The 12,956-nt window shown below is 43.0% G+C and overlaps 1 protein-coding gene across 1 annotated transcript in view; it reads left to right on the top strand.

Moving 5' to 3' along the window:
* Positions 1–12,956, top strand: part of LOC110500613 (adhesion G protein-coupled receptor A3) — a 57,162-nt gene that overhangs the window by 29,515 nt on the left and 14,691 nt on the right. Inside the window, exons 3-6 of the mRNA XM_021578069.2 lie at positions 5,460–5,531; positions 9,918–9,989; positions 10,418–10,489; positions 10,912–11,072. Coding sequence (XP_021433744.2) covers positions 5,460–5,531; positions 9,918–9,989; positions 10,418–10,489; positions 10,912–11,072 — 377 coding nt within the window. The remainder of the gene's footprint in view (positions 1–5,459; positions 5,532–9,917; positions 9,990–10,417; positions 10,490–10,911; positions 11,073–12,956) is intronic.

Below are 12,956 nucleotides of genomic sequence, written 5' to 3'. Positions count from 1 at the left end.
AAGTACTCTGAGGTAAATTAATTCAGATTTCATTATCCAGTAATTTACATTTTAGCATGGCAAGCAGGCCTAGCGTGTTCTTGCAAAGGGAGTTTGAAATGTGCCAGGTAGTTTGTGGTCGGCAGTTTTGGAACCTGAGGGGGGAGTTGGGATAGGTTGCACGCGGTCTACCTCCACCACAACCTGACTCGCCCCACAAGTTATTCTGCTTCTCTATAAAGGAAATCTCAAATGGTTTAATATTCTGTACTTTTACTGATAATTCTGTCAGTGCAGTGACAAAGGTGATAGTGTTGAATTTGTACAATTTAGTTTTTTCAATACATGGATGCCACCCCAGAATTTTAATCTTAGTCATGTCTGTGACGACTTGACAGTCAATCAGTAGAAGATGTAGGTCAACCAGCTTCGTAAACAACTGACAAAAACAGATCAGAAACATAACCTTTCAGTGACTCGCTTTAACGTAATCCACCAAACAAAGACCATTGTTTCCCCCGTCTAAGAAGCCACAGAACCGATCACACCAAGCTGTCATTTTGGGAAAACCACAGAACGACCATTAGGAATTGGAATTACAGAAAATTCTGAATTTCGGTTTGAAACGAGTTCAGAAAAATTGGTGCACTGTTTCACCCTTTGACAGCATTCCAGCACTATTCTTTGAGGAAATGGAAGGATCAGTAGATTGGGATTGGCTTTGGTGCTAAACTGTGGGCTGCCCCACTGGCGTTTGACACCGGTCATTTGGCTGGCACAGGGCCCCACCTTGGTATCATCAAGCCTAATCAAGGCATGGATAAATGTGAACCAAAATTGTGCCTTTTTGAACACCCTCACCCAGAGTCTATTCCATAACTTGTGACATTTTGCCCCTCGGTTGATTTACTATGGTCACCAACATGAAACGGTTGGGTCAAGACCACAGCTAGTGTTGACAAAGGCAACAGCAGCATTTCAAAGTGAAACTTTGATGGTATTTAGAGGGGAGAACAGAATTGGCTGGGGAGAAATTATTAGTAGGGTAAAGGTACCATCCGGCACAGTAAGCAAGTACAAAGATCCTCTCTCTTTTTCTGGCCTCTTACAGGTGGTCCAAGGTGATCCATTTGTGCCTCACATTTATTGCATTCTTTAAACCTTTTTTTTTGACAGCGAGTTGTACTGAGACCAAGGTCTCTTTCACAGATGCCCTATCTACACATCAATACACACTATGCACATCAATAATACATTATACACAACAATATGCACATCAATACTCTAAAAGCAATACACAATCATATAAATCAAACACATTATTTAGTAAAAAGGCTCTCAATCAGCCTTTTTGAATTGCCATGGAGGTACCAAATTCATCAAATTTCTTTTTTTTGGCCTTACCCCTTTTCCATTTGTCTTTCAACACCCCTCTACAGGAAAGCCAATTTTGCCAATGCACATCAAAAGCAATAGCTTGGCTCCTATGATCCATGTGTGGCCCTGCCTCCCAATCCCCCTCCAGCCAGATGACAGCTACTGAACATCAAACAGCCCAGTCACAGTTACCCAGCGGCCTTTGTATGGGGGATCAGGTGGCGACCTGCGAGGTCTTTAAAAACACAGATCGTAATGAGTGACTCGGCAGTGGTGGCGCAGGTGAGCGCTAGGTGCTAGCAGGTATCTGTGACCGTGCTGCCTCGAACTCAGTCCAGGGCGAAGCGGGGTGGGGAGCCTTTGTGTGTGAGGCCCCTGCAGACCCATGGCTGTCAGTTACTGGGCTGAGGAGGCTTGATTGATTTGGGGGGGGACCTTATGTTGTCTCTGAATGTACAGTACATTCGGAAAGTATTCAGACCCCTTGAGTTCCTCCACATTTTGTTACCTTACTGCCTTATTCTGAAATGGATTCAATTAATGTTTTTCCTCCTCAATCTACACACAATACCCCATAACCACAAAGCGAAAACCATTTTTTAGACATTTTTGCAAATGTATTAAAAATAAAAACAAGTATTCAGACCCTTTGCTATGAGACTCGAAATTGAGCTCAGGTGCATCCTGTTTCCATTCGTCATCCTTGAAATGTTTTTTACAACTTGATTGGAGTCCACCTGTGGTAAATTCAAATGATTGGACATGATTTGAAAAGGCACACACCTGTCTATATAAGGTCCCACAGTTGGCAGTGCATGTCAGAGCAAAAACCAAGCCATGAGGTGGAAGGAATTGCCCGTAGAACTCCGAGACAAGATTGTGTCAAGGCACAGATCTGGGGAAGGGTAGCAAAAGTAGGGCCTTGGTCAGGGAGGTGACCAAGAACCCAATGGTCACTCTGACATAGCTCTAGAATTCCTCTGTGGAGATGGGAGAACCTTCAAGAAGGACAACCATCTCTGCAGCACTCCATCAATCAGGCCTTTATGGTAGAGTGGCCAGACGGAAGCCACTCCTCGGTAAAAGGCACAGGACAGCCCGCTTGGAGTTTGCCAAAAGGCACCTACAGGACTCAGACCATAAGAAACAAGATTCCCCTCACGTCTGGAGGAAACCTGGCACCATCCCAACGGTGAAGCATGGTGGTGGCAGCAGCATCATGCTGTGGGGATGTTTTTCAGTGGCAGAGACTGGAAGACTAGTCAGCATCGAGGGAAAGATGAACGGAGCAAAGTACAGAGAGATCCTTGATGAACACCTGTTCCAGAGCACTCAGGACCTCAGACTGGGGGGCAAAGTTTCACCTTCCAACATGACAACAACCCTAAGCACACAGCCAAGACAATGCTGGAGTGGCTTCGGGTCAAGTCTCTTAATGTCCGTGAGTGGCCCAGCCAGAGGCCAAACTTGAACCCGATTGAACGTCTCTGGAGAGACCTGAAAAAAGCTGTGCAGCGACGCGCCCCATCCAACCTAACAGAGCTTGAGAGGATCTGCAGAGAAGAATGGGAGAAACTCCCCAAATACAGGTGTGCCAAGCTTGTAACGTCATATCCAAGAAGACTCAAATCTGCTGCCAAAGGTGCTTCAACCAAGTACCGAGTAAAGGGTCTGAGGACTTCTGTAAAATGTGATATTTCAGTTTTTTATAATTTGGTTTCTAAAAGCCAGTTTTTTGCTTTGTCATTATGTGATATTGTGTGTAGCTTGATGAGGAAAAACATTAATTTAATACATTTTAGAATAAGGCTGTAACCTAACAAAATGTGGGAAAAAGTCAAGGGGTCTGAATAATAGGTTGACCGATTTAATCGGAATGGCCGATTTAATTGGGGCCGATTTCAAGTTCATGACAATAGGAAATCGGTATTTTTGGATGCCGATTTTGCTGATTTTGCTGATTTTTATTTTACAACTTTATTTAATGAGCCAAGTCAGTTAAGAACACATTCTTATTTTCAATGACGGCCTAGGAACGGTGGGTTAACTGCCTTGTTCAGGGGTAGAACGACAGATTTTTTACCTTGTCAGCCCAGGGATTCAATCTTGCAACCTTACGGTTAACTAGTCCAACGCTTTAACCACCTGCCTCACGAGGAGCCTGCCTGTTACGTGAATGCAGTACAAAGCCTAGGTAAGTTGCTAGCTTTTCTGGATTTTTTTCTAAATTTTGTCTGTCATAGTTGAAGTGTACCTATGATGAAAATTACAGACCTCTCTCATCTTTTTAAGTGGGAGAACATGCACAATTGGTGGCTGACTAAATACTTTTTTGCCCCACTGTATGTGAGAGTGGATTCTCTGCCCTCACTAGCATGACAACTAAATACAGGCACAGACTGTGTGTGGGAAATTAATTAAGACTGAGACTCTCTCCAATACAACCCAACATTGCAGAGTTATATCCTTACAAACTCACCATTATCATTAACTTGTGGTGAGTTATTCACAATTTTCGATGAACAAACAAGGTTTTATATGTAAGATGGTTAAATAAAGAGCAAAAGTATTGATTAGTATTATTATTTGTGCCCTGGTCCTATATGAGCTCTTTGTCACTTCCCACAAGCTCGGGTTGTGACAAAAATGTATTATACTAGGAGCATCCTTTTCCAGAAGGAGGGTCTCTTGGAGCAAAATCATGTCTGTGTGTTTTTGTTTAAGAAAATTCAATACCTTTCGTCTTTTAGAATATGAACCTAATCCGTTCACATTCCACAACGTAATTTGAATCACGTTGGTCACGTCTGAAAGGTTGTAAATATACTATTACCAAAACATGACAACTATTAAAGTATTTTAAAATCAATGCCTTTTGGATAGCCTTTGCTTTTGAATCAAAGAAAAGTGAACGACTGGTAGTGCACCCCACAGAACACTAAACTTCCCATAGAACAAACATGTCATAAACATATCCCAAACCCACGCGATACAATGATTTATTTTTTAAATCGCCCTCCCCCTAAACCAGGCCTTCTTCCGTGTGAAGTGTACCGAGGACTTCCCAGCACTGACGCTCCAACTAGAATAAGGGCGTTTTACCAACGCCAAATACAGGCATGACCATATACATTTTGATATGACAGCGATGACATGGATCAACCAAAAACAATGGACATAAAGACAGGCTGCTCATTATACTCCCAAAGAGAAGAGATTCTCTTTCTCATGAACTGTCTTAATTCCATAAGGCAGGAATGTAAGCAGAGAACCAACAACAAAGGGTGTCCGATATAGGTCATAATAATGATAAATAAGCCAACTAACACTTTGGGTTGTGCCCATCACACATGGCACGAAGATGCGAGTGAAAATAAACAAAAAAATAGATATGCTTATCTATGACCGTAAAACAAATGATATGCTTGCCCTAGATTCCTGCTCAATCGAGTACTATAATGATATCAACTGTAAACCAGAATGATAAATTGTAGGCAGCATTCACAGCATAAACACTCAGTGAGACTATTACTCACAACATAGGAAGTTCTCTCAGCTTAGAGAAAAATGGTAGTTAATCCGTGATGAACCACCGCCATCATGGGGATCTTCCATAGCCTACCACGCTACTCAGATCGTTCGGCCTCCGACGTCCGCGACACACTTTCATGCACATGTGTCTCACCTCCATGAACGCTTTTCTCTTGTCCTGGACCTCCTTGGAGAAGTCAGGGAAAAACTCCACCTTTGTCCCTATCCAGTGAAAAGTCCTAAATTCTTTTGCTCTGAGCCGGACCTTGTCTTTCTCACAATCCACTGTATTTATGTGGATTTCGGGAACACCTCTGATCTGAAGTGTGTTCCTTCGACTGTAATTTTATTTGAGCAGGCCTAGAGAGAATATCTTTGTGTTATTAGATGCGTAAAATAATATGTCTTACTCATTGGGGAATGGTATTTTTGGATCAAGTTGGCTGCAAATATTCATAATATGTGTTGATAGCAATATGCCGTGACACGAACCAGGCGTTCTTTGTTGTGCACTTGACGTTTAGATTGCCTTTTTATTTTCTTGTGGCTTACCCTTTGTTTGTCTTTCACAGGGACATGCGGAACAACATCGTCAGCCGTATCGAACCGGGGGCATTTCTTGGATTGCTCGCACTCAAAAGACTGTGAGTATTATCAATATCACCATCAGCAATAAATAATTTTCATCTTAATCAAATTTGTCATGTTCTTGGCAGATGGACGAGTCATGGGCTGAACGGTTTTAAATATGCGTCTAAGCCGATCCTCTATTGCTCAACATCAGATTTATTATACTGCATCCATAACGCACCATGTCCAAAACTGTTGTATAAAAGAAAGAAAAAAACCTACACACTGTTGTATATGCTCCCACAATGCAACATTTCGACCGAGCGGTCTTTGCCAGGTTTCGACAATACTCTTGGCCCTATCTGTTGTTTCTGAGAGAGAGGCAATTGCTAACTCTGTGTCTAGCCTATCCAGTCTATGTAAGCGACAGCTGTAAAAGCTCAGACACACTGGTAGGATTGTAAAACTTTTGCCTGGCAACAGTACTTAGCGCCTTTGAACAGAGTGTCGGCAGTCGATCTCTTGTGTGTTCACACAGTGAAGTCGTCAGCCACTCGCCCCTTGTTAAAATACTCCAAACCAGAAGGTGGCAGTAGCTTCGTTAGGCAATGCATATCCGTGGGTATTGCTAATGGTCTAGATTCCAAGCTGTCTGGGGAAAAAAGTCCTTATTATATTAGCCAGATGGCCACAGCTAGATCACTACCTAGCAAGATGACGAAGAAACTATTTAATTCACACTCCATTATCCCATACTGCCAGTGGCAGTCAAGAGCCAAATGTTTAGCTAACTTGCTAATGTTAGCATATTCGTTAGTTAGCACAGCATAGCTAGCTAGCTAAGGACAATGCACTAACTCGGCAGCTAACACAGGCAGCTGATCATGGAAACTAGCTAATCCATTGTGATTTAATTATAATGTCAATTCCAGATACAATGGTTATCTAGCTTGGAAGAAGTGTTTTGGATGTGCAGAAAAAAATCCCCCTTTTATTTTACTCTCCCACGTGGGGGTTCGTGCTCTCTGATTGGCTCAAAGTAAAGTTGTTGGCCACTGACAAGCATTGTGATTTTACAAGTAAAATCGGTACGTTCGTTGCTACCGGGTCGGCAGGTACCGCTTTTGTTCTAGCAAGAGAAGGAACGGCCTCCCACTGTGATAGACTGCCGATAGGTACTTATCGGCAGTGAGATTCTCTGTGTGTTTTAATGCTTCAAGCAATGTTCTATTCAGTTCTCCAGTCCACTTGGGCCCTTGCCAGGGACCACTTGAGACTGCATGAGGCCCTATCTACTTTCACACATTCATGGAAAGGGGAATGGATGGATGGGCATGTGCGTGGGTCTGTGTGTCTGTGCTAGAGAGAGCGCGTATGAGTGCGTTTGTGCCTGTGCACTCTTCTGAGTGTTTGTGTGTCTCTGTCTGTGTGTGTGCGCCTTTGTGTATTGCAATCATCTTATACCTGCCGGTCCTTACCAACATAAACTATAGTTTGGATGCTAGTGCGGAGCTGTGAGTGAGACAGGAAGGTTGTCTCCTTGGCCTGGGCAGAGCTTAATTTCCCCTTGTCAAGCCTCAACCATTTTACAACCAACTGTAGAACTATATTTCCTAAACGTATAGCTAACTGTAATTCCCTCAGCCAACCTACAAATCATTCAGCCAACAGCTATTTCATCTTGCATGCGCCTATATAACACAATGTTAACGTTGGGTCGAAATGAATTAATCCGAAACACTGGATATCCACTGATTTATAAATGCATCAGTATTATGGTCAGAACACACAGCAGTCTTTGCACATAATTAAATATGTTTGCCAGTGGAAATATACGGCACAGACAGGTTGTCAGGAGGTGGTTAAATCATTCATTTGCTCCTGTCTCTGGCTGCGTCTCCAACATATCGCTTACAACATATTCCTCAACCAGCAAAAGTGTGAAAGGAGTAGCTGAGGTAAAATGAGTCTTGAACTTGGGCCTGGTGCTGTAAACAGAAGCCCTGTGGTGACTGCTGGCACGCGGTGCACCTACCCTCCAGCCCGCCCTCTTCTGCTTCTGGAAAAGGGTGATGGAGTTAATTGACAGGGAGGACATGAAAATACACGCTCCCTCTCTCTTCCAATGCAGTCAGTAGCGAAAGCGCCCGACAAAGACTCAGTGTTCTCTCTCTCTCAGCCTCAGCCAATCTTTAATTTCTCCCATCTGTCCCTGTACCTCACTTCAAAGAGCCTAATTAGATTTTCGCTCGTTTTTAAGACTCGAGCGACTTGGCCAAACCGAAGCTGCTTGCCTCTTTTATCCGTCTTGTCGGAGAGAGGAGAGCGATGTCAGACTTGACATTTTTCTTGAAGTTTCTCTTGAAAAAACAGACATGTTCAATGCATGCTACAACGTATTACTTCACCCCTTTTCATTGTCATCATTTGTAATGAATCGAAATGTAGGTCAATGTCCATTCCAGTGTACATTGTTAGGAAATGTTATCCTATTTCAACCCAGCTGACGGATACGAGCTGCAACTGATCCGCTCCCACTGTGGGTAAATAAAAAGCAAAGCTAACATGACCGCAACGTTTTGAGGGTTGCTTTGGACACGTCATGGGACAAACATCTGATCTGGGATCAGTCACATGGTGCCTGGTCCCAGCTGTTTGGGGCTGACTGCCTAGGGGTGGTGGAGTAGATACTGTAATACCCTGGGGGGAGAGAGCCCAAGGGGAGGCTAGCTCCAACCCTGTTTTACCACCTGATACAGCTAGTCAAGGTCCTGATGTGCAGAAAGTATGTCTAGACTCAGGTGCTACGTGCCCCATATATCAGCTGCATTCAGCTAAATGTATACGTTGTCAATAGAGCCATAAGATGCCAAAGCACATTTTTTTTGCTGGATGTAACCCATTCATGTATCTCTGGGGTGAAGTTTCCCCTATCTACACATCTAGGATCAGCCTCCCTTCCCCCAATCCTGACGTTAACCATTAGTGGGGGGGAAATGGAAAATGGACCCAAGATCCAGTGTCTAGGGGCAACTTTAAGTTACAACCCCCTACTGGCCACTCCAGGGCCTTACCACCCGGCAGCAGCCGCTACATTCCACCGACAGCTGAACAGTCACTGACCCCGTCTTGTTACTTACACACCCATCTATTTTTATATCTGCTCATATCACAACAGACAGCTTGCTCTGGGTCTGCTGTAATGTTGAGTGCTGCTACTTTAATGGACAGACCACAAGATTTAAAAAAACAAACATGTGTTGGAATATATTTGGGATGATGTGGCTAATTGGTGAGAGATGGCCATTTTCTCCTTATGTGGCCTGCTTTGACGTCACACTGCACTATCAACTGCAAAGCACTGAACCATGTCTAATGCTATGCCATGGCAGCATTGGCAGGGTGGGAGTTTATCCCTTTAGCTAAGGGAGTTCCACCCCAGTAGGTGATCCTCCTCAGACACGGGATGCCAGCATGACTTCTTGGCAACCCTTGAAAGGTTTTTCCCTGGCCAGGCGGAACTAACCACCTCACTCAGTAAATTCCCCAGCTGCCACCCTCCCTAGGAACCACAACAATAATTAGACCAACACCAGGATGTTTACGTAATACGCTCCACACTTATTTTCTAAGCATTTAAGTGTCTGATGCTGCCCTGGCATTAGGCCTTGGGCTAGGGTTGTAGCTTGCAGCTAGCAGGGTCTAGTTTGTAGGGTATTGTGAGGCCTCTTCTGGAGGTTTCAATGTTACACTTGAGTCATTTGTTTACGCTCGAGTCGTTTAGCAGATGCGTTTTGTCCAGCTGTAACTGCTTGCATATACACCACATCCTTGATTTTATACATGGTTGTTTCGACCTGCCTTCCATCATAATTTCTTCAAGTTTGAACTGTCTTTGAGTTTATCAAAATCATATTTTCACAATGTAGACTAAATAAAATCCTTGCCCAAACACGGTTTCTTCAAAGATCGATAATACTACCTGATGTTTGGCAGACACTTTGTGTCAGGTCCTGGTGAAAAAGACACACTTTGATGTGTATGACATCAATCATAATACATTAATTTCAACTAGTATAGTGTGTTACTAACAGCTTTGATGTGAAAGCCGCCTCGGGGCGAACACAGGCATCGTCTCAAATCACCTTGAAAAGTTGTAAAACTGACAGACCTGGATTTTTCAATCCCTGCCTCTGCCCCAACCTGTCTCTGCGAATGACATCACCCGTTTTTAAATTGAGTTGACGGTTTTCTCCACTTTTTGATTTGTTGAGCTACAATGTGGATTTATTAGAATTCGCTGAGTCACCACATGAGGTCAATTGACTCTAGTCATGAATTTCATGCTGTTTGTACAATTTGCGATGGCATATTACGTTTCTTAGACTGTTGCTGCTGTTTGACTTGAGTAAATCAGGACAGAATATAACCAGAATCTCCATTTGTTTTGCCTTCTACAGAGACCTGTCCAACAATCGCATTGGCTGCCTCAACGTGGACATATTCAAAGGCCTCACAAGTCTAGTTCGACTGTAAGTAGTAGTTATTTTTCCTTTATTACTTTGTTTAAATACGCCAGATGTTTTTCTTTGAAAACTGTTTGCATTTTCCCCCTATCCATCCTAAAAATAAGTCATTGATAAGGACATTCATGTGAAAGTGACATATCTGGCTCCAACGCCCTAATAGTAATTGCCCTGCTCAGAAAATGGTGGCGTCCAGGTGCTGTGATATTAGCATAATACCCATGGTTCCCCCACGGGTCTCAGTGCCACAGCGGCAACATATTATCCCATGTCCTTTTCCCTACGGTGCAACGGTGAGGATATAGATTCCTGGACATCTCAGTGGAGTTGCCAGTGACGGGTTGTGTTTGGGTCCTGATTGTGTGATGTGGCAGATTGGCACACTTGATTGGATTTGTTGTAGATGATTGATAGCCTTCATCTTGTCCTTTCAGAAACCTTTCAGGGAACATGTTTTCATCGCTGGCCCAAGGGACGTTTGACAGCTTGGTGTCATTGAAGACTTTGTAAGTATGCTTTAGAGTTTAGGCCCTGCAACGTTATTCCATGACACCCTGTGGCAGTGTAGTGCGTTTTCTATTCGGGACACTTTAAAGAGTATAGTACAATACCCTGTTGTAGAAATGCACCAATAGGTGCAATCTGTAACTTTTATTTCCTGGTTCGCAACTCAAGGTAATGCAAACACATTCAGCCAGGAAGCAAAACAAAGATTCAAATGGTTCCATCCACCAAGGGCCTAACCCTCAGTTTACAAACAATTGCAGAGAGGCAATAAAAAGGAGATAAGGGGAATACAGCGTAGAAAGTAGGTTATGGAACGGGGGATCGAACAGGGGACTATCACTTTTTTGACTGTAAATGAAACTGAAAGTAATGCTCCTTTTTATTTATTTTTTTAACTCTGCCTGTCCCCACGTTACCTCAGGGAGTTCCAGACGCCGTACCTGCTGTGCGACTGCAACCTGTTGTGGCTGCTGCACTGGATCAAAGACAACAACGTGGGGGTGAAGGACACCAGCTGCTCCTACCCCCGCTCCCTGCAGGGCCAGCTCATCACCTCCACCAAGCCTGAGCTGTTCACCTGTGGTAAGGACACACACACACACACACACACACACACACCTGGTCCTACAACTACTCATCACCTTAAAGCCCTTAAGCTCCACGTACATACAAAGTTTCGTGAGAACACAAACACACACCTGTTACCCCTTGTTTGTACCAGAGCTCCTAGTAAGAGACTACCTTTTGATGTGTACACACACATCTTCAAACTCTAGCACAGTCACGCATAACCATGCCCACACATCTGATCTGCGCACTTCGACCTCACATGAACACATTTTTACATGGCATCAGTCGTTAGCACGCGGTCGTCCAAGACCGATATACAGAATAGATGGACGTGCAACATCTAGCATTTGGCTCTGCACTCTATTTTCAGTTCAGAATCACCTTTATTCGCCAAGTAGCTACCTTTACACATGCTCAGAGTTGTACTTGGTGTTATATGGTGCTAGTGATTGACTACATTTAGAGACCGAATACAGACAACAGAGTTTACACACAACTAGGTAGAGTGAGTATAGAGCTATAAGATCTTTATTTTTTTAACTTTATTTAACTAGGCAAGTCAGTTAAGAACAAATTCTTATTTACAATGACGACCTACCAATTGTGCTGGGTCAATTGTGCGCCACCCTATGGGACTCCCAATCACGGCCGGATGTGACGCCTCTTGCACTGAGATGCAGTGTCTTAGACCACTGTGCCACTCGGGAGAAAGAACAGTTTATATACAAATATACAGTGTATATACAGTTGATATACGGTGGATGTACAGGATATATACAGTTGATATACGGTGGATGTACAGGGTATATACAGGTGGATGTACAGGATATATACAGTTGATATACGGTGGATGTACAGGGTATATACAGTTGATATACGGTGGATGTACAGGGTATATACAGTTGATATATACAGGTGGATGTACAGGATATATACAGTTGATATACGGTGGATGTACAGGGTATATACAGTTGATATACGGTGGATGTACAGGGTATATACAGTTGATATACGGTGGATGTACAGGGTATAAACAGTTGATATACGGTGGATGTACAGGGTATATACAGTTGATATACGGTGGATGTACAGGGTATATACAGTTGATATATACAGGTGGATGTACAGGATATATACAGTTGATATATACAGGTGGATGTACAGGGTATATACAGTTGATATACGGTGGGTGTACAGGGTGTATACAGTTGATATACGGTGGATGTACAGGGTATATACAGTTGATATACGGTGGATGTACAGGGTATATACAGTTGATATATACAGGTGGATGTACAGGATATATACAGTTGATATATACAGGTGGATGTACAGGGTATATACAGTTGATATACAGGTGGATGTACAGGGTATATACAGTTGATATACGGTGGATGTACAGGGTATATACAGTTGATATACGGTGGATGTACAGGGTATATACAGTTGATATACGGTGGATGTACAGGGTATATACAGTTGATATATACAGGTGGATGTACAGGATATATACAGTTGATATATACAGGTGGATGTACAGGATATATACAGTTGATATATACAGGTGGATGTACAGGGTATATACAGTTGATATACGGTGGATGTACAGGGTATATACAGTTGATATATACAGGTGGATGTACAGGGTATAAACAGTTGATATATACAGGTGGATGTACAGGGTATAAACAGTTGATATACGGTGGATGTACAGGGTATATACAGTTGATATACGGTGGATGTACAGGGTATATACAGTTGATATATACAGGTGGATGTACAGGATATATATAGTTGATATATACAGGTGGATGTACAGGGTATATACAGTTGATATATACAGGTGGATGTACAGGGTATATACAGTTGATATACGGTGGGTGTACAGGGTGTATA

The sequence above is a fragment of the Oncorhynchus mykiss genome, chromosome 21 (assembly GCF_013265735.2).
Source record: "Oncorhynchus mykiss isolate Arlee chromosome 21, USDA_OmykA_1.1, whole genome shotgun sequence".
NCBI classification, from domain to species: Eukaryota; Metazoa; Chordata; class Actinopteri; order Salmoniformes; family Salmonidae; genus Oncorhynchus; species Oncorhynchus mykiss.
Note: the sequence above shows the minus strand (reverse complement) of the source record. Positions and strands in the feature narration are given on the sequence as shown.